Raw genomic sequence first — 22,275 nt, 5'->3', positions numbered from 1 at the left:
CTAATTGCTCTATCTAGCCATCCAAATCTGAGTTTTGTCTGTACCCTATCAACCAGTATTGATCCCTTTGCTAATACAAACATTAATAATGTTATATCTACTAATTCTTTTAATATTAGTTTTCCTTGTCAGTATTCAATACCAGTAAGAAAAATAATCATAGTTCAATTTTTGTAATGGCACATTTGAAAAACTGGCAAGATAAGGGTTAAGTAGTAAGTCTGCATATGTATGTGTATTATTATAAAAACTGTTAAGGTGATTTTATGATAAAATAAGCACCAAATGATCAAGGTTCACTTTCTATTTTTTCTGCATTTCTGTATGACTGCTAGAACCTAATAGGTGTAGAGCCAAGCTTTTCCAATCTTTATTGAATGTTGGATGTATGTGCTCTCTATCACAGTCCTTTGTGTAGCGTACCTGCACTTGTACCATGACATAGTGTTCAAAGAGTCTTTGCTTTTGGCATAACTTGCTATTGTAATGGCAACAACTGCTTAAGTAGAGTTTTTCAAAGTACTCAGTACTTTCAAAGTACTAAGAAACTGTTTTCACATAACCTTCAAATGGTATTATGAAAGAGATGGTATGAAATTCATAAGATTTTTAAATATTAAGCATGATACTTTAAATGTGCCTTCTGAAGAATTTCAGGAAATAAAGTTGGAGTATGCACTGAAAGATACTTGAGTAGTAACTGTAGTGTGTTATTAGTTATGTTTCCATTGGCTGCACTGACTGGAAACTGTTATTTATAAAATTTGGTCTTGAATTCAGTTCATTATAAACACAATGGAGGAAAAAAATTAGATCCCACCTACCTCTTTGGCGGGTTGCACAACTGCTTGCGGAATCCCAGGACAGAAAACAACAGGAGAAGTTGATAGTCCTCCCCGTTTGTAGTTCCTGCTGTGAGGAGCTTAAGGACTCTAGTTCTGGAATTTAACATGTCAATTCCTCTCTATCAATACTATTATTTAGAGTCTATAGTTGGGCAATGTTTGATGCAGCAGCTTTTAATCAGATCTCTAAAGTGGAATGATGCTGCTAATATAGTATTATTTATCCATTTGGCTCCCAGTGTGGCCTTGCATTAGCCACAAGATTTGTCCAGTATACTTTCCTAGTATACACCTTCCTAGTATCCCTATTTGCATCCAGAGGGGTAACTGAGCTATAATCCATGCAAGTATTTTTACAAAATGGAAAATGTTTTGTCAGGTGTCACTATGCTGACTTGTTAAACAAAAAAAACCCTAAGATAAATATTGGGAACAGAAACACCCAGGAGTGTTCTCTGAAATATTTTCCTACAGTTTTGGCTGGATTGAAAATAAATATTAGAACAGTAAATAAATGGATAAGGTTAAAAACTGCTAATTTGCACTGATAAGATGATTTATTGCAAGATTGCTGAGGCTTGATGTGACTTGATTGTCTAATTATCTAAGACAGACAGTATAAGCTTTGAAAAGACTCTGTACAAGGACAAATGAGTTAGCAAGAACTTCCAGTACCTGGAAAGGATGAGTGAGGGAAAAGTTATGTTAACATCTATGTAACAGTATATTAAAGGTCTACAAAATTGGGAGGCATTGAAAGGGATTAACTGCTGAACATCTGTCTCAAGGCAAGAAGTAGGTGGCATTAAATGAAGCCAGTAGGAACAAAGATCAAAAAGAAAAAAAAAGATTTAGGGGAGACTGGACAAGAACACACAAGGAAATACTCTTCTGGAAGTCCCTCTGAGCTGAAAGTAGGTGGAAACTGAGAAGAGTGTTTAAGGGAGGTACCTTTATGGTATCTTTATATGCTTTATCCAAATCAGTGTATAGATGTGTGGTCTTTGTTTTTACTTACCTGTAGGAGTGAACAGGTATTAGCCCATTATTCTTACAGCCTCTTCCCCTCTTCATCTTGGTACAAGGGGAAAGCCCAAACAGCTGGGTGAAAGAAAGCCTGAAGAACATGGAAAAAAAATTGCTTCAGGGAACAGCTCGTGGGGGAAGAGAAGAGCTGAGAAGCAAAGGCTAAAGAATGTAAAAACTGGGAACCAGAGCAGGGTATCAGGAGTATCACATCTGAGAGCACTTGTGGTTACTTGATTCGCTGCAAAGAGATGGTAGGTCCTAATCTTCAAAAAAGTGACAGGACAAAGATATGGAAATAAGCCTTAAACTGTAGGTATTCCTCCCTGCCAACCCATGTCATCCAGCTGCTTTTCCTGGAGCCTTATCAAGGTCCTTCCTTCCAACCCACCTCATCAACTTTGCTGGGGCCAGGAGGAGGCTGATGAGGAGGAGGTGCTTGGCTAGGTGGGTTTCTCTTGGCATGTCAGTTTTCATCAAGTCTGTTATGCAGATCAGGTTTGCAAAGTACTTCACTAGAATATGCTTTTAGCAATCCTGGTGTTTGCTGGTATTCAATGGTAAATGTCCTACCAGGACTTTATGTATAGACCAGTATATGTAGTTTTAAAGCTTCAGGTAAGATTTTAAAATGTACTTTACTAATTGTCTAATTTGCTCTTGTTCTTAAGGTTGTGGAAAATGTCCTAAAAGTAAACCCTGTTTTGGGTCCTCAAATGTTTCAACCCCTTCTGCCATCAATAGTCAGGGGGATTATAGATGGGGAGGTAAGAGTTACTCTTTAACTACTCTCTACTTTTCCTTTTGAACAGGAAAGTACCTTCTGTAATCTGGCCTAGGTGTTTTTTGTGTTGATGTTCCATTTTCACTTGCTTTAAGAGCATCTGATAGAACTTTGACAGCTGTTTTAAAAGTCTGTAAAAGTAAGAGTAGCACAAGAGATAAAGCAACATATCCATCACTTATTTTGTCATCTAGTGTTTATTTTACTAAAACAACACAAATTTTATTCTGCCATTCCTACACTATTAACACTGATGCTTAGTTAGATCCTTTGAAGGTGTTGGGAGTTTTTTGTTGGGGTTTTTTTGAGGCACTTATACTACTCCTTTTTAAGTGTACCTGCACCAGAGAAAAGCAAAGCGGACAAGGAGAAGACTGACCTCTTTTTTCAAATTGATTTATCTAGTATGAAGAGCTGAAGGATGTGAAAATGCTTTGTGTGAGATAGAAAAGGCTTTAAGATTTTGCTTGCTTACATGTCTTAAGTTCTCGTATTTGTCTCTTTGCCTTCTACAAATCTCCATGCTGGATAAAAAGGAGTAAGATCAAATATGCTTTATCTGTGTTGAACCTTGCAGTACTAGCAGAGAAAAAAATACATTAATCAGCAGAATCAGTGGGTGGAATTCTCTACACTTTTGATTTTTTTGATCAAAACCTTTGCTTTTTTCAGAGCTGAAGACTTTCAGATATCAATATTTGACTCCCATTATTATTTAGCTAAATAAGATATTTCCAAGATTAAGTCAAGTAATAATTGCTTAGCAATGTACTTTTTGCTGTACAGAACACAAAAAAGACTGTTTGAACAGTTTGCAGTTTAAGAAGACACAAAACTGGAGAGTGGATTATTAAAATGTCTTCTGATTTAAGACTGTAACAAATTCATTGCTCCCTATTCAAAAAGGTATTAATCTGTGTTAATATTCTAGGGTAAATGTTGGCATTTTGTTTTTCAAGTAGGCAATTCTACAAAATACATACTGTTAAATTGTTAGATGCTGAATTTAATACAAAGAAATCTGTAGCTTATTTGAAAATTAAAAGTAATAACAAAGGATAATAAAGTAAGGAGCTTATTACTGTATCCAGTTAATTTTGAGACACTTGCAAGTTATTGGCAAAGGTATTATAGTTTCAGTGAAATAAGTAACAACTTCAGAAATACTAAGCACTTCCTAATGTTACTAAAATTGTAAATAGTAATTTTAAACCATAATCAATTTTGAAAGTAATTTTTTAACAGTACAATATACTGTTTATTCCTTAAGATGCAGGTTTTTAAATTTAAAGTAAAATCACCTTGCAAGTTGTCTTGGCTGTTTGGAGGAAACTGACTTTGAGATTTCCATAGTTTTCCTATTGTAAGAATTGAGAAACTCTGGTAATGATTGCTCGCTCTGTCTTGTGTTCTTAGAGGCTTTTAAATTACAACCTGTAATTTCAAATTTAATAAAATACATAAAGGATGCATGCAAGTATTTTCCTTGTATTTCTGCTCTATATGTTAAGTATTTTTCTCTTAATTAAACTAAGCACTCTTGGTTTACTTTTGTTTCAGAGATATCCAGTGGTAATGTCTACTTATCTGGGGATCATGGGTAGAGTTCTACTACAAAATGCAAGGTTTTTTTCATTACTTCTGAACCAGGTGGCTTGTGAATTGGGTCAGGAGGTAAGGATTTTTTTCTTGGTGTTTCAGCTGGATTGCATGTGCAAGTCTTGCATTCTTTTGACCTGAAAGAATTTCTCCCTCTGTTTTCCATGTCTTTTTCTCCCCAGTCCACCTTGGAAAGGGGCCCTTTCCCCTCCTTCATGTTCTCACAACTACCCTAAAACATCTCATTAGAAGTTTTATACAATCTTTAAATTCTCTTCCCACTGCATCCCACAATAAGCCAGATAAACCCCATTAGTTTGCATGGTATTGCAGGGTGTTTCTTTCCTTGTGCCATCTTGATGGGTCTTGCACCAGGGATGATGGTCTAATCATTCTCTGAGTTCCTGGGTGTATCAGGTTCAGTAGTGTTCTGCTACAAGTGTTCTACTATGTCTTTAAATGAAATTTTAGTAATTTTCTTAGGTATAGTAGAGTTTTCAAACAGGTAAAGATGAGTCTTTTTTTTTACTTGTCACCAGTGCAAGTAAAACAGAGTAAGTTCACATGCTTTCTATGTATTAGACAGTTACAGGAGAACTGTTTGGGTAATTCACCATTCTGAATCAGTTCTCTGTCCATGAATTAAATGCATTTCTAACTTCTAGGTTCTAATTAATGGTGAGGTTGCTCAGGGTCTAGAAGCACTGTCATAGAAAATTTAACAAATACCTGTTGCTTGCTGTTTCTGTCAGGTATACGTAACTGTATGGTATCTTTTCCAGATGAAGAATGTATTCAGTTGGTAGAAAAACTAAAATAAATTCTTTTCTAAATATGCTGAAGTACTTATGAAAAGGAATGTTCTGTTTCCCATTGCAGTTGGACCAAATTCTTGGTAACATAATTGAAATGTGGGTTGATCGGATGGATAACATCACTCAGCCAGAAAGAAGAAAACTTTCTGCTTTGGCGTTGCTTTCACTTCTGCCATCATTGAATAGGTAAGCAAACATACAATGCCTTAAATAAGAATGCTTCAAAGGCCCTTGAGATGGTTTCTAAGGTATTTCACAATTCTGCACATACATATTCCAATATAAGTAGTTTTGTTGCCTCTTTTTTTGCCAAGAGAAACTTAAAAATGTAGAATTTTCATGCTACATTGTATTAACTTCCTATGTGGCTTCATAGTAATATAGTCACCTTTCTGCTATTTCATGGAAAATGTCATTTAATAAAAGTGAGAAAACAGCACTGCATATTTTATTGTCCATTCTCCTATTAATATTGAACTAGCCGCTTCTCTCATCTATGATTAAGTAGTTGCTTTAGTTGGCTTGTTAGTATTTTGGTGTCCCTTCAAGTGAACAATGTTCATTCAGTTTTCTTTCCTGTTGTGGGTAGATCTGAACTTTCATCCTGGTTTTCACCTTTAACGTTAAGTGGAAGAGTTGCTGTGAGAGACTGAAACAGTTTTTGCATTGTAGATTTTTATAGCAAGCAGCTTTTACTATTTTCCTTTCTCTAGCCATAGTCATTGCTGAATATACATACAAAATGAAAGTTTTTAATGAAAATGCTGAATAGTGTTACATGGACTTCTAAATTGTCTCTACTAGAATTCATGTGTAACACATGTTTAGGCGAGAGTTCAATCTGTATTTACCTTCAGATTATTCTTGTCTCTTTGAAAGTCAGGAAGACAAGACTGCATGAGTTTGTTTAGTCTGCCGGATTTCCTGGGAAGTCTTAAGTATTGTCCAATGGGAATTTAGACGTTGCTCACAAATCCTAAAGCTATGTTAGTATCTGTAAAACTGTAGAATATGTAGTCACTACCTAAAAAATCAGGGAACTCTTATGCATAAAACTTAGAGGCTTCATTCCTTTTAATGTGCACAGAAGCTTTCCTTTTTTGTCCTAGATCATCAGGACAAACATCTAGCTAAAGGTGAACTAAGCAGCTGCTTTATGAGAAAGCTTTTGGGTTTTTTTAGTAAATATAACAATGTTATATCACTTATGAGTATATTTGAAATGTTCTTAAAGAGGTGCTGAACTACAGGTCTGTCTTACTGTGAAGTTTCTTTTAAAGAGAGGAAGGAAAAAGAAATTGCTTTAGATAACTGTGTTATTTTGAACTGCCTTCAGCTGCTCCAAACTTCCTGCTGTAAGAGCCAATTACTTCTGGCAGTCCTTATCATAATAAAACCTCCTGCAAATGACAGCTTTATGTTTCAGATACTCAAACCATTTAAGAAAGCCGCTTCTCAAATAAAAAGCCTCTCTTTAGTGGACATATTTATGTCAAAGCTATGAAAATGTTATTATACAACTGATAGACTGCCAGGGCCAAACATACCTTCAGACAGAATGTGTGAAATTGATTGAAAGTGATTGTTCCTTATACTACCAAACAATGTGAGTCACTCTGTTTTTTCCATTTCCTAGGGATTGTATTACATATGCTTGCTGCATGTCACATCTGAAAGTTTTGTTAAACGTAAAATTTTTCAAAAGCAGGCTTCTCCTGCAAGTCCATTTGCAAAGCTTAAGCAAAAATGTTTTAAACATAATACGGTATTTAAACAAAATATTTTGATTCATATAAGCAACATTTTCAAGAAAAGCTGAAGTATTTTTTCCTGTTGGAGTACCTTGCCAACCGTGTTCCTGATTAGGTATTACTTTGAACATCCAAAGCCAGTTCAAGATTTCTCAGCTGCAGAGACAGAGCAGAATTATGTCTCCTGAGGATGGCCATGAGATGGGCTTGCTTGGGAAGGCCAAGCTGAGGGTGAGGTTCTACCCTCAGCTTGCTCCTGTGCAATGGTCAAGGGTAGTACCAGTGGCAAGCTCAGGTTTTCAAGATTCAGCTATAGGGAAAACAGGCATCTGCACTGTGTCTAGCACTTCCTGAAGATTTTGCTCTTTTTGCCAGTTGCTTCCTCTAGCCTATAGCTGCAGCTGTCCCAAGAGCATCAGGTTATTTTAGAGAGGAAAGGGAGGGAATAGACAAAAGTACTGGAGGAAAAATGAAGATAACATGTGTTCTTAGTCTTCCCTCAGAGTTGCTTTACGGATAAAATGTTGGGGAAAATATTAAGGAGTGACTTTTTTTATTCTCCCTCTAAACTCCATACTATTACTTCGTTGCCTTTAGGTACTTTTCTAGTTAGTGGTCATGTTTATAATTGCAGTCTTGGGACTTTCTGCTTTTTAGGGGAAGCCAAAGCTTCTATCATTATTCATTTAAAACCAGTATGGCAAAAATATTTTCCTGGTTCAAATATAGCGCCTTTGACAGTGTCACGAGTGAAGGATTTTAGAGCAGATAAGATAGGACTCACTGCAGAGCAGTTGTAGTTCACAGTTGTTCTCAGGCCAATTAGTTGGACTAAGCAGGTTATAAAGTGACAGTTTATTAGCCAAACTATAGCTTTCTTGTCTAGGCAGTATCATCCACAGGTACATGCAATGACGTATCTTCAGTACTAACAGTACTGTTGCATTTTTATCATGTATGCCTATAGTGCTTCGATCCAGCATCCTGTTTATCTTCCAACACACAGCTGCACATTGTGTTAGTCTTTAGAAGTTCACATTAAAAAAACGCAAACAATAGCTGCTTCTTTCCTGATTAGTGTGTTGCAGCACCTTTTCACTTAGCAGTAATTTCCTGGTATTACTTGGGGTTTTTGCATAAACTAAATACCGTGTAATTATCTGCATTTGCTATCCGAGTCTGGCCATTCAATGTTAGCATTTTTTGTGTCTGATATATGCATCTGTATTACGTGCCACATTTTGTACTTTCACTGCCTGTTTGCCACTCATATTATCCACATGCATCTTCATTCATTAAAAGCTCTTGATACTTCATAAAATAAAGACCTTTGTCTTTAAAATGATGTATAACAGTAGGGTCCAGTAACAAGATTGAGGCAGTAGGGATACACTTATGGATTAATGGTGTCTCCATGTTCAGCACACAAGGGAAGTATGCATAGATGCACTATAGCTACAACAGTGAGGGTTTTTTGAAAAACTTGAAAGGGCTTGAAGTTTGGTGGAGGAGAATCATATCTGAGCTAGGGTGTGAGACGTGAGAGGCGACAGCAACCTGGATGTGCACATTCACAAATGTCATAATTTCCTGGTCTAGTTCAGTCATATTCCAGTTTGTCTACAATCTTAATGGCTTGTTTGCGAACCTACAGCTTCAAGAGTACTCTTCTAGTACAGTACAGTAGATGTAGTTGGGTTTTATTAGATGTGCTCTTGGTCCCCAAAGCAGTGAACATGGTCAGGAGCAGCAGCCTAACTTGTCTTTAGGCCACTGTGGAAAGAATGCAGGGGCCCCCCCACTATCTCAAGTGCTACATTTTGAGATACACTTCTTCATCATTCTTTGTATTTCCTGACACCAAAGTGGCTAAAATTGTACCTCTTCCCCTTCTCGTTACCTGTGTATATCTGGAAATAAGCAGTTTGTTTTCTGCACTTTTGTCACTTTGTATAATGTCAGCATTACAATGTTCTGGAATGTCCTTATTCTGGCATATTGAAAGCTTTCAATGATTTATTTAGCAAAGTAGATTTCTTTTTTATTCTTCCAGTTCTTATCTGTGTATCTTGGTAGAACACAATACTGAAAGATGCTTAAGAGTAATAGGAATATTTTAGTCTCTAATAGGAAATGTAAACAGAATTTGAGTCAATGATTAGCTTAGGTTGGTGTGGTACGTAACTGTAAGTACAGGTAGCATTTGACACCATTTTGAAAGCTAAGTACTCCCCTTTTGCTGGTAAGTGTTATTAATGCTATGCCTATCATTCCTGAATGGGAGATTGCCAAGTTTGCTTTTACTCAAAGTCAGTGCTTTCCAAACCGTCCACTGTTGGTGGACTTTGTTCCATTTTGGTGCTCGAGGATAGGTTCATTCCTGGTGGACCTCCCAGAACAGAGTGGTACCACTCCAATTTAGAGGAGACTCTACTGAGCTTGAAATATGAACCATTTTAATTGATCTTGTCTTTTTCCTTTTTCATTAGTGATACACAAGTATTTCCACTTGCCAGTGTTAATTTTTCCCCTTTGAGTCAAATGTGTTTGTCTGGAAAGTCTCTTGTGAGGAAAAGGTTAAGAGCCTAAGAGTTTCTCCAACGTTGCTCTGCTCATTTCTAATTGTTATGTAAATGAATGTCTGCTTTTCCTCACCATGTATCAAATCTGATATGTCAGCCAGTATGAGTTCTGCCAATGAGATAATTGGCATTCTGTGAGTATAAGTACTTACAGTACGCAATTATAAATCTTCATTTATAAGGTTATTACAGAAGTTTTTCCTCTGTCATTTGTTAAAGTTACTTTGTTAGAAATTTAATTTTCCTCTCAAGAAGTTGTTTATATGTAATGTTAGGAAATGGCAAGAAAGTGCCTAATAACATGTCACGTTCTCCTTCAGGGTAGTTATGTCCTCATTTATAAAGACAGAATTTGTTACACAGCTAACTTGTACATCCCCCTTTCTTTGTAGGGATGATCCTCTGAAGCCATTTCCCTATCTTCCCCTCCTTTTTTTTTTAATTCTTCCTCTAGTCAAAGGTGTGCTCACCCAAGCATCTAATAGACTACTAGTATTAAAACGAGCTCTTTAAATTATGATTTTGCAGATATCATCCATGTTTGGCCTTGGATTTGTTTAGTTTGCCTGCCAGGTAACAATGCAGTTTTAATAATATCAGTGAAAAATGTGGCTTTGGTCTTAGTCTGAGTATCAGAGTCTGCATAATTCAGTGTTACATGTAATACCACAACGTCCTTAATTGTATGTCACATCATAGCATTGGCAAGAGGATACACTCTTTAAACCTTCCTTGTTCACAATCTCCATTAATTTTTCTCCAATACATGATTGTTAGTATGGACTGGTCAGGAACAAATTATCATTTCCCATAAGACCCATAAGGCTTGTTTACAAGGGAAAATGTACCAAGTGATGGCAAGGGATGAATGTCACTAAAGGCAGCTGAACTGCTACAAAAACCAAACTGCAGTCATAAGGGATTGATTACTGCTGATATCTTGCTTTTGTCTGTGGCCTATATAAAGAATTTCAGAATTCTTTCCTAAAACTCTTCTAAATATAATCTACCCTAAAATTGAATGTTTTAATTATATAAAAGACACCAAAAGATGATATTGGACTAAATAGCTTTCTTCAAACTTTCTGTCTTTGCCCTTTGTAACATGCAGCTTACATGTTTGCAACTTAGTTATTGAGTAAGCAGTGAGTAAAGTATAGCATATTATTAATACTGTGTAAAAACCACAAGATTGCTACAAACTTAAAAAAAAAAAAAATTAATACAGTTTTGTAGGTGGTTTTCCACCTGAGTTTGTTCTGAGCTGTTTTGGTACACCTAGTTACCTCTCTGCCCTATACTCTAAAATTTGAGACTGCCTGAGAGTAGCTGAGATTTTTGATGACTTCTCTTAACAGCGCCAGAGTGTTATGATAAGATACCAAAAGTGGTTAACACACAACCCATGTCACTACAAGAACTTCTGCAAAAAAGTGTTGTCTTAATTAACATTTCATATTCAGTCAATTTAATGAGAAAATGAGGGTTTAAAACGAAACATCAGGTTTTGATATTAAGGAAATGCCTAGTGTAGAGAATGTTTGTATTTTTAAGGAAGAAGTAGCTTTTGTATTGTGTGGGGGGGGTTTCTCTGTAGTACTTTTCAAGAAATGCACTAATTGTTTGTTTTCTCTCTTTGTAAAATTTTTAGAAGCTATCAGTTGCTAATGCCAAGTGCATGCCCATCCTGTCTCCTAAACTAGCAGGCAGTGTGCTGCTGAAAGCTGTACAATTGGATTTGGTTTTAAATCAATTTCTAGAAGGTGAATTAGTTATTCTGGTTGAAATTTGGAAAATTGCTTTGCGTTCTTTAAACCTTTTGGTCTGAATTGCATTCATATTGAGTACACTTCTTACTGCTTTTATAGTTTGAGCAGTTTACTAAATATTGTAGTGAATGTGTCCTGGTTTCAGCTGGGATAGAGTTAACTGTCTTCCTAGTAGCTGGTACAGTGCTATGTTTTGAGTTCAGTATGTGAAGAATGTTGGTAACACTGATGTTTTCAGTTGTTGCTCAGTAGTGTTTAGTCTAAAGTCAAGGATTTTTCAGCTTCTCGTGCCCAGCCAGCGAGAAAGCTGGAGGGGCACAAGAAGTTGGCACAGGACACAGCCAGGGCACCAGAACCAAACTGGCCAACAGGGTATTCCATACCATGGGACGTCAAATCTAGTTTAGGAACTGGGAAGGGGGGGGCGGGGAATCGCCGCTCAGGGACTGGCTGGGTGTCGGTCAGCGGGTGGTGAGCAATTGCACTGCACATGGTTTGTACATTCCAATCCTTTTATTATTGCTGTTGTCATTTATCATTGTTAGTTTCTTCTTTTCTGTTCTATCAAACCATTCTTATTTCAACCCATGAGTTTTACTTCTTTTCCTGATTTTCTCCCCCATCCCACTGGGTGGGTGGGGAGCGAGTGAGCGGCTGCGTGGTGCTTAGTTGCTGGCTGGGGTTAAACCATGACAGAATGGTAAAGGCTAAAGCTTTAAATATAGTTAGTTTCAGCATATCACATCCGTGGGTTTCATTGATGGCCAAGCTTTTTGTTATTGTTTTGTGACTTACTGCTCACTCCATAGAAGACTTTAGCTTTTTGTCAGTTTGCATGACAAATGCAGTTAATTGGTGCAATAATTATTTATTACTAGGTGAGAAATTTAACAATTTCTCAAAGTGAGCTCTTAGTTTCATAAGAACTTTCTGTCATATTATTTTAATAGAGTCTATAGCCAAATAAGATTTATAGAAGGGAACTTACTTTCTTATCCTCAGTGGGGAAAAATAATTCTATAGTTTTCATTTCTTATTGTTTCTCAGCATGTTGTAAAACCTGCTTGATAATTTAATCAAAAATAATAAATGCCAAAGTTAAAAAGGAAAGCAAGTTACAAAGCTTCATAATTTTGAAATAGATTTTGTGATGTATGTTTACATATACAAATGTTAAGTACTGTGGGTTTATTAAACAGGAATGTTTTTGCTTGTTTATTAATCTGACATTACAATTTCTTTGTCTGTGTCTCCCCTTTGTAACTATCACTGTTGCTAGTAGGAGAGTGTGGTGGGTTGACCCTGGCTAGGTGCCAGGTGCCCACCAAAGCTGTTCTATCACTCCCACTCCTCAGCTGGACGGGGGAGAGAAAATATAACAAAAGGCTCGTGGGTCAAGATAAGGACAGCTTAATAAAGAAAGTCATGTGCAAAAGCAGAGGAAAACAAAAGATTTTGTTCTCTACTTCCCATCAGCAGGCGATGTCTGGCCACTTCCTGGGAAGCTGGGCTTTAGTACATGTAGTGATTGCTCTGAAGACAAACATAAATAACGAATGCCCCCACTTCCTCTCCCCTTTACTTAGCTTTTATCACTGAGCTGACATCACATGGTATGGAATATCCCTTTGGCCAGTTTGGGTCACCTGTCCTGGCTGTGTCCCCTCCCAAGATCTTGCCCACCCCCAGCCTGCTGGTGAGGTGGGGAGTGTTGGAGAGACAGCCTTGGTGCTGTGCGAGCACTGCTCAGCAGTAGCCACAACACTGTTGTGTTATCAACACCTTTCTAGCTACCAATACAGAGCACAGCACTCTGAGGGCTGCTGGGAGGAAAATAGCTCCATCTCAGCCAGACCCGATACAGAGAGTGGAATAGCACTCTGTGGAACACAGAAATTTTCGGTAACTGAAGCAGCAAATCAAGATTTTTTTACTTGGGCAGGAATATTCATTAGAAAGAATCTGCAATATTTGAGTTAATCAGAAATTTTGAGATAATCTCGATGATAATGAGAAAAACAAAAAAGGGGTTTGAGGTCTGATAACATTAATAAAGTGTCTATGGCAGGTGTTACTGGATGTAGGTAGGTGAAATGAGATTAAATGTTGATGTGTATGCTACCCAAGCAGTAGATTAGTAGCTGAATTACTTCGACTTGCAGTCATATCTGGAGAATGATGTGAGCAGAAGGTGGTAGGTATTTGAAAACAAAACAAGAAAGTTGTATCATAGGCCACCTGCGGAGAATAAAAGCAGAGGGAAGGAAGACCTGCAAGAGGAGGTACTTGCTAAATACACAGTGCAAGGGCAACAGATAGTTTCACTCTTACAAGCTCAAAAGAATAATTACAGTGCTAAAAATTGACTTTTCTCTATTTTGTGAGCTTTAATGTAATTTTGTAGTGATTATGAGAATGAAATCCCTCTTCAAAAATGGGCTTTAATACGTTTTAAAAATGGGTAGCTTTAGAACCTGTTTTTGAACTTGGTGCATGTTTTTCTGCTGTACAGAAATTGGAGTTGGATGACTATTTTATGCTAGCTAATATTCATAACCTGAGTTATATTGGCTTTAATCTAACACGGATCAGTGAGAAAATAGAGGTGGTTTGGAAAGACTGCACTGGGTGCAGTGCTTGCATGTTCTTTCAGCTACTTTGACCTGTCATTTTATGCACAATTTGACAAATTGCTGTTGCTCAGACTTTCATACTTGCATTGACAAGGAGTCACTGTTGAACTAGATTTTAATATGTTAAAAAGCAATGGCATTAGTAACCTTATCAGTGCTAGCATATTAAAATAAGATTCACTTCAGGATTCAAAAATCATTTTCTCTGTTGCCATGTGAAGTTGTATTCAGATATAAACCTGGTGTTTCTATCACTGGAGAGCAGAATTTGCAGTGAATAAAATATACCACTATTGGAGCTGCCTAAACTTGTTTGAAAGAAATGTTTGGGGTTTTCCTGTTTAAGTGTTTCCCTTAGTTTTCGATTAGTAATGAATTTTATTGTTTTAAGTACAAGCCAGCTTGAGAAATGCTGATCCAAGTTGTATGTGTATCCCGGTCTTTTTTATGGTTTTCCCCAAAACGGTATCAGTTATGTGGCATGTTATTTTGCCTCTCATTCTTAACAGATACTGCTTTCAGAGACTTTAACAGCGTGTGCTATTGATGGAGCAGTGCCTGGAAATGACAATCCAGTCTGCTTTACAGGCCTCCAGGTGCTGTATTTACAAAGTGCAAGACAGGACTTTCTCCAGATTTCCTAGTGCAAACTGAAAGGAGCCATGACCTGGATTAAGATTTTTCTTCCTCATTTTGTACATAGGATCTGAGAATCGGAAAGGTCAGCAATGCACTCAGAACCACAGTGGCAGCTAGGGTTTGAGCAAAATTGTTATGAATATTGATAAAGTACCTTTAGTACAAGGCCACAGAGACATTCAGCCACTTAACTGGGCACCAGCTTTCATTTATCTGGTCACTATTCTATTGATTTCTCTAAATTATCATGTTATCTGATATCCCATAGAGCTTCAGCAATTCCTTCAGTCTTTCTAAATATGTTAATTTTGGCATTTTGCAAAAAGGGACATCTATTAATATTTGTCTCTTAAAATTCTTTTTTTAGATTGGGACTTGCTTCTTTTAGCCCTGTGGGATTGTTTCACACAGCATATCTTGGAAGAAATAATTTTTAATGATTTCTTTACCCACGTAAATATCAGCATGAACAGGCTATAGATTGTGAAGCTTAGGTTGGAGATAATTTCCTGTTTGAAGTAATTTTTCATTTTCGGTCAATCTCTGTTTTTCTCCTCACGTGACTCTATTTGACCTGGATAATCTTTTTCAATCACTCTTACTGTTCTCTCCCCCATATCTGGGGTACTTCCCTAATCATCCTGGGAACTGTTCAAATCTATGCAGTGTTTGCCCTTTAAGGAAATGACATGCCATTTTATTTTACTTTATATCAATGATTATATTAAATACTGTGAAAAAATAAAATGTGAAAATAAATAGTTAAATCTAAAGAACAATTAATTTTCCTGTTAGTTTAATGGTGTCAGAAAAAAGAACCAAATGCAGCTCAAATTCTGGGTTGTAACTGTTATAGGCTTTGTCTAAAGTGGCACATGGACCAATTTTGCTGGTCCTGCTGATTTCTTTCTTTAGACGAGATATTATAAGAGGTGTTGACTCTTACAGAATTAAAGGCTTTTAGTTTTTGTCTTTTTTTTTTTAAAAAAAAAACCCAAACATTCCTCTGCATCCCACCTCTAGGTAATTTTGGCCAGCTCAAGTTGAAAAATTGAAGGAGTATATCTCTTGATACTGAATGTTTTACAGATTTCAAACATAAAAAGCCAGTTATATATGGTCAAAAACATTTTTTTTAAAACTTCAGAAATTTAAGTTTCTTTTGGCAGAATTTGGAAGAAAGCCTCTTCAGAAGCACGTCCTTGTCTATTCTGCTTCCTTTGCTCATGTGCTTCGTGCATTTCAGCTTGGATTATTATAGACAAAGATATTGGGGTGATATTTTGCCCTTTAAGTGAACTCGTGCTTCCTGTGTGGGATCAATTGTGGCCAAAGTGACTTGATGATTCTTGTGCTGTTCTGTCTCTTACTTGGCTACGGCTACTGATGGGCTTTGTCATTTTCGTTTTGCTGAGCAGAAGGTCTTGTTACAGTACAAATTGTGATTTTATAGTTACCTTGCTATTTGTAGGCTTAGTCTCTAATTTACTATCTCATTTTGTTGTTTCCTGTTTCCCCCTTTGATGATGTGACTGGATTTAGCAGGTATTTAGTCCCTGTGATGGATAAACTGAGGATGTATCTCCGGTACTTAAGCGAGGGAGATATTTATAGCACACATCTGCACTGAGTGTTTATCTGCACAAGGGACACTGCAGGAAACAAAAGCTGTGGACCAGAGGTGTGTGGTTGTCACAATATACCTAGTCCTCTGTGGATAAATCGGCTTTCAAAAAAAGTGGCCTCAAGCGCAACTTAACAGAGTGCCTGGATCAAGTCTGAAGTACAACAAACAGGCAGCAGCCAAGTACCACATCAGGTGTTTCTCATCTCTGAGATTCCCTGGGCCTCTGTGGGATTGCTGGCAGGGTGTGCCTTGCTGAAGTGCCAGAGACACGGGGGCTCTGCCCTCCAGACCCACCTCCCTCTTCTCCCTCTCTGCTGGGCTGCTGGAGTGTGTGCGAGTGTGCTGGCCGCCGTTCAGCTCTGCAGACAGAGAGAGAACAGCGTGAGTGTTGCTACTGATGTAATAGAACGTTTCAGATTCTGGCTGAAAGATAAAGGATTTACAGGTAATGCAGTAGTGCTGTTACAAATAGATATGCTTTATTCCAAAAGTTATACCTAACTTAGGTAAAACACTTCTGAGCTCTCCTAGTTAAAAACAATAGTTTAAAAAAAACAAAACAGCAACAGCTACAAATTAAGATAGTTTTTGGTTTTCTAGAAACAAATCATTGAGATTTCCTTTCCAACAATACTTCTGAAGCACAGATAAAATGGCTTCCTGTCCCAGGGTTTCCTGTATCCATGGCAACCTCACTTTAACCACTTCTTTCTTAGTTTCCTGCGCAAACAGTTGCAAATCCTGGGGCAAAATGTGAGGGCTCTAGTACGTGGCAATACTGCCTTTACAAAGGTTTCACAGATGAGTATAGTTGGTCAGCTTGAACTGAGTGAACTGCAAAACAGCAAGGTAACAGAAATAATGAACTTCAGATTTGGGGTAAGGCATTGTTTTTTATTTATTTTGAACGTAACTCAGCTGTACAGAAGTAAAATTAAAATTATAAATGAGCCGCCAGTGAAAGGAAACTTGTTTCCAGTTGGCATTTCTACTTGAATGCTATTGAAACATTTCCTAGTCATTCTTAAGTATAAAAAATAGTTAATAAGCAGTATTTTGAATTTACTGGAAGCCATTATTTTGGCAGCTTAGTTGTTATTATGCTGCAACCAATTAAATATTTTCTGGCTAGGTTAGCAGTACATTTGTTTCATTGTTCATTTATTTTGAAAATTCTTTCAGTGTAGTTCAAACTTACACTTAAGTTTTATTTTTAAACTGCTTATTTGGCATCAAAGGAGAATATATAAAATACCAATCTTGAAAGCAATGCTTATATTTTAAAGACTGTACAAGCAGAATCTTTAAACTTTCAAATTAATAATATTTATAAACTTCTTTTTATCTCTACTAGCGAAGTGAGAGATGAGTGAGAAGGCCAAAGACAGGGATATGTGTGGTCTGCAAAGTTCTCCACCCTTCCTGGGAGCATTCCTGTATATCCTTAATTGTTTTCTTTTGTTGCTGCTCCAGAAGGAGGCTCTTGGCTGTCCAGCTGCTTGCCAGCTCTGCACAGGGAGACAAGTTAGCTGTCGTAATTTAGGGCTTTTGAGCATCCCGCAGAACTTTCCAAAAACAACAATTCTTGTGTACCTCAGTGGGAATAATATATCGCGTGTCACTCCGAATGAACTAAGAGGCTTTCAGAAGCTTGCTGCACTCTACATGGATAACTCCAGTATTTCGTATGTACACCCGAAAGCTTTTGTGGAACTCCCCAAACTGTGCTACTTGCATCTAAATAACAATAATATTAAACGCCTAGATCCAGGAATCTTTGAAGGTCTTTCCAATCTTCATTGTTTATACCTTCAGAATAATCAAATAGCTTTTGTTCCCAGAGGATTATTTAGTGATCTCCTTTCTGTTAGATATTTAACACTTCAAAGAAATCGTCTCAGTGTCCTTGGAAGTGGGACTTTCTTAGGAATGATAAGTCTCCAAACGCTTAACCTAGCTGATAATAAGATTTCACGGATATCAGATTCAGCATTTCATCATCTTGAAAACCTTGCATATTTGTTCCTTGAAGGTAACAACTTGACACTTGTGCCATCGAATGCTATTGGAAGGCTCAAAAATCTTGAAAGACTTTCTTTGTCTCACAATCCCATTGGATCAATACATCCTTTTGCATTTAAAGGACTTAACAAGCTTAGATATCTTTCTTTAAAAAACGTAAAGCTAAAATTTATTGCTGTAAATGGATTTTTTGGATTAAACAACCTTAGCCAGTTAATCTTAAGTTATAATGACTTAGAAAATATAAATTCCAGCACTTTTACTTTATTGAACAATTTAATGTATCTGCAGCTAGACAGAAATAAAATAACCAGTATTGGTGATGGTACCTTTGAAAAAATGGGACAGTCACTTAAAATACTCAGTTTAGCATTTAATAATATTACAGAGTTACAACCTGAAGTGCTCAAGCCCTTAGTGTCTTTAACTGATCTACAGGTAAATTATAATCCTTGGAACTGCAGCTGCAAAATGCTTGGGTTACTTAGTTGGCTAGCATCATCTCCTATTTCTGTAAAAATTCATTGTCAGAGTCCCCTGAGTATGCGTGGTAGACCTTTGCATTACATTAAGTGGACTCAGTTTGCAAACTGCAGTAGCCCTACTGCCAGCCCAGAAACAGCGTGGAGTCTAGGATCCGAAGGTGTCCATCACAGCTCTACCACTTTGCTGATGGCATGGCATAAGGGAAACAGGCACAACACATTTGAACAGTTTGTCAGTGCAGAAACTAAATATATTGCTTTCTCAGAAGGAACTACAGCTACATCTGCTCACCCGCAGCCCTATGAAGAAAATGCTGCTGAAATTCCATCGCGGACAACTACAATATTATCAACATTACCGGTGCAAATACCAGCACAGATTATACCTGTTAACAGAACCGTAGAAGAAAAAAGCTTAACTCCAACAGATGCTGCTCCTGTATCATTAAAAACATCCCTATTTTGTACACAACAGGTTGAAAAGCTGAATCAGGCTTTTGACATTTTACTAGGCTTTTTCATTCTGGCTTGTGCTGTGATCCTGTTCTTAACCTGTAAGATTATTCAATTTAGGCAGAAACTAAAGGTGCTGGAAAACTCAGGGGAAAAGAGAATAGAATATTATGGTTTTTATCAGCCTGGCAGATACAACATAACTGACCCAGTGCAGTCTCTGACTCAGAATTCAATGGGGCACTCGGAACTGGACCAAATCAGGCTGCTCAAGCGAACAGCATCTGAAAGTCAGGCGCAGGTCATATTGTTTGAACATTCATCATTGTAATTTATCTCATTTGATTTGATATTAACTTTACTGTCATCTGAAATGTCAAGAAATCAAGAACTCAATTTTCTAAAAATACCTTCACTGATTAAAATCAAGTGGTTGATAGAATTGTGGAAAAATGGTATAATTTGGGTTCTGCATCACCATTCGCTTCCTGCATGTTTTGAAGTTTATTGATTTTTATTAGATGTCATTTAAATCTGACATGGATAGGTATATTATTGTGTCCCTCTTGTAGGAGTCTTTTGCCTATAACTCAAGTATATGTGCAATATAAACTACACATACATTTATTTTTATTTTGCAGTACTTAATGGTATAAGTTTCTGTAGAAATTCCATAGCAAGCTTGATGCAAGCAAAACTTCAGTTTTTAGCGGATCATGAAGCCAAGAAATCTGAGGGAATGAGAAAAAAAGCAATGTTTCTTTTATTTATTGTAATGCAGTTTCTACTCTGCCTCTCTTGATCATTATATTGGAAAAAAAAGTGAGCATCTTTATATCTAGCATGTTCAAACTCTTGAGAAAAGAAAAATTTAAAATATACAAATTTTATTCATACCTATGATATTTTTTAATATACAAAGTTGTGTATTCATTCTGTATAATGAATATATTAAAGTGAATTTTTTGTTAGTGTGGATCTGTATCATTTTATGATAATACCTGAAACTGGGGTTAATTAGGAAACTAAATTTCTATCGAATTGAAAAATTGACCAAGCTTATTATGTCTTAAGGTGGTAGAGCTGGTTATTGTCAATAAAAGGTATTTTGTCGTCTATATAGTAATAGTTTGGGGGGGGGGGTGGCTAGATAAGCGGTATAAACTGAAGAAATATACTACACTTTAATAACATAATTCTAGATTAATTACTGAAGATATTTACATATTTGTGTTGTATATTTGGAAGTGTCAGGTCAAAGTATGTTTTCTTAGTGAAGACCTAATTTTAGCCTTCATCTTCAAAAGATGGATATTTTACTATATAGTTTGCATTTGTTTTAACTTTTTATTTCTATTTCAAATATTGATGTCTGTTTACATTATTTTCAGGTTATGTCTAGTGTGTTGTAGCTGTATTTTCAACCTGAATTTCTGATATTTTTTTTTCTCATTGTTACTCCAGTAATTCAAACTTTAATCAGGAGAAAGTCATTAAAATATGTTTCACATAGTCCAATCTTGTAAAATTTTCAGCTAGCTGAATGGGACTTCTGTATATGCTGTTTGTTTTCTACAGGCCTGTGCCCTAGAGACTTCAACCACTTCATTTATAAGCAACACAATTTACAGTTAGATCACTTTGCTCAAGGAAAAATGGAGAACACAGTTTTGATAGTCTGTCCTCCATGGGCTTGATTTAAGTTGTGTAGAAGTATCTTGCTGTTCCAGGATCCAGCCTGGAGACCGGGGCATTCTCCAGATGAACCAGAACTGCTTTCCAGGTTCTTGTTCTAGCCTGCCTGCTTTCTGCTGGTGTAACTCACGTGTGTGGCTGTGTTGGGCTGCTCCCTAATGTCCTGTGTGTCTGTCTCCAGTTCATTTCCAGTAATGACACATTATTTGCTACCAGTACATACAGAGACCTTGACTGCACTGTGTGGGTGTAAATGTGCAAGTATGCATTTGTTGTTCCTTGTTATGTGTTTCTATTGAATGTAATGAAATAGCAATTTACTGTATCATAATACTATATTTTACTGTAATTTACTGTATAATCAAATACTTTTATGGAACACTGAAGTCAACTACTTGGGCAAAAGCTCTAACTATTTTGGATTGCTTGAGTAGAAACTATTTTTTTAATAATTTTGTACTTGTAGATCAGATGTTAAATGTAATGGGTAGATGTTTTTAAGGAGGGAAAACGTTGACTCTAATTCATGGTTAATTATTTTTTGGGTGGCTAATCCATTACAGACTCTTCCTCTTTAACCCATTTTTGTTACTTTCTGCCTTTCCTACATAATTCTTCATGATGAGTGTTAAATTTGTTTTCATTTAGTAACAGCTGCACAGTGATTGCACAGTAGTAGGTTCTGCAGTTTTATGTGCTGTATTTCTAAATTTGCAATTTTTTATGGATGTCTTCAGAAATAATGGACTTGAAATTGAGTGGAAGCTAGTTAACCAAGTTTTCATTGCTGGAAATGCTGCTGTGCTTTTGTTAGAAAGGAATTTTGGGAGTGGGAAAAGGTTGAGAGTAAACAAACCTAGTTCTTGAGGAAATCTGAGAGAGGACAGCTCTGTTGTTTTAGGCTCTGATTTCCACAGCTGCTCTTTACAGAAGAGCACAAGAGGTTCCCTCCGAAGTTGTGTCCTTTCTGCTGACAAGCTGCTGTAGGAGTTGTTTGCCAGGCATGAGTCTCACCATCTGTAGAGATGGAACATGAAAGGAAACCGATGCTGTCAGAGCTGTTTGTGCAAGCAAAGAGTTGGAGCAGTTGGACCGCATCCTTTGGAGTGGAGTCATCCTCTAATATCCAGCTTGCCAACATTTTGGATTAGGCTAACAAGGAATTGAGAGATTAATTATGGAGTTGTGGGGGAATGCCTTTTGCAGTTAATAGCTTTTGTGTTACACTAGGAAACAGATCCTTCCATGTGCACGTGTGGTTCATAATGTCTAACTATTAAAATCATTAGAGAATACATTAGAAGACTTGGTTGAGTCTGCCCTCATGAAGCAAAATGGCGCTTTATGGTCATCAAGTTTAGGGTCAGCCATAGGACTCCCCTGGAAATCTTTTCTTAGCTGCTACATTACTGTTTTAGCAGCTCGTTAGCACCGCGCAGCTCCTGAGGAGGAGGGGGTGTGTGGAATAATCATTTGCATTCCTCACAGTACACACAAAGTAATCTCTATTTGTCCCACTCCATCTCTTTCCTTGGCTAATGAGATAAGAA

At 37.0% G+C, this 22,275-nt stretch overlaps 2 protein-coding genes across 2 annotated transcripts in view; both read left to right on the top strand.

Moving 5' to 3' along the window:
- IPO11 (importin 11) overlaps positions 1-22,275 on the top strand; it is a 111,516-nt gene that overhangs the window by 72,481 nt on the left and 16,760 nt on the right. Inside the window, exons 27-29 of the mRNA XM_010580539.1 lie at positions 2,543-2,638; positions 4,216-4,329; positions 5,134-5,255. Of these exons, the coding sequence (XP_010578841.1) occupies positions 2,543-2,638; positions 4,216-4,329; positions 5,134-5,255 (332 nt within the window). The remainder of the gene's footprint in view (positions 1-2,542; positions 2,639-4,215; positions 4,330-5,133; positions 5,256-22,275) is intronic.
- LRRC70 (leucine rich repeat containing 70) lies at positions 17,436-19,361 on the top strand. The gene has a single exon (XM_010580538.1). The coding sequence runs from the start codon at positions 17,436-17,438 to the stop codon at positions 19,359-19,361; it is 1,926 nt and encodes a 641-aa protein (XP_010578840.1).

The sequence above is a fragment of the Haliaeetus leucocephalus genome, unplaced genomic scaffold, assembly GCF_000737465.1.
Source record: "Haliaeetus leucocephalus isolate CR32 unplaced genomic scaffold, Haliaeetus_leucocephalus-4.0 Scaffold722, whole genome shotgun sequence".
Lineage (NCBI taxonomy): Eukaryota > Metazoa > Chordata > Aves > Accipitriformes > Accipitridae > Haliaeetus > Haliaeetus leucocephalus.
The sequence above is the reverse complement of the archived record's forward strand: the minus strand, read 5'-3'. Positions and strand labels throughout refer to the sequence as shown.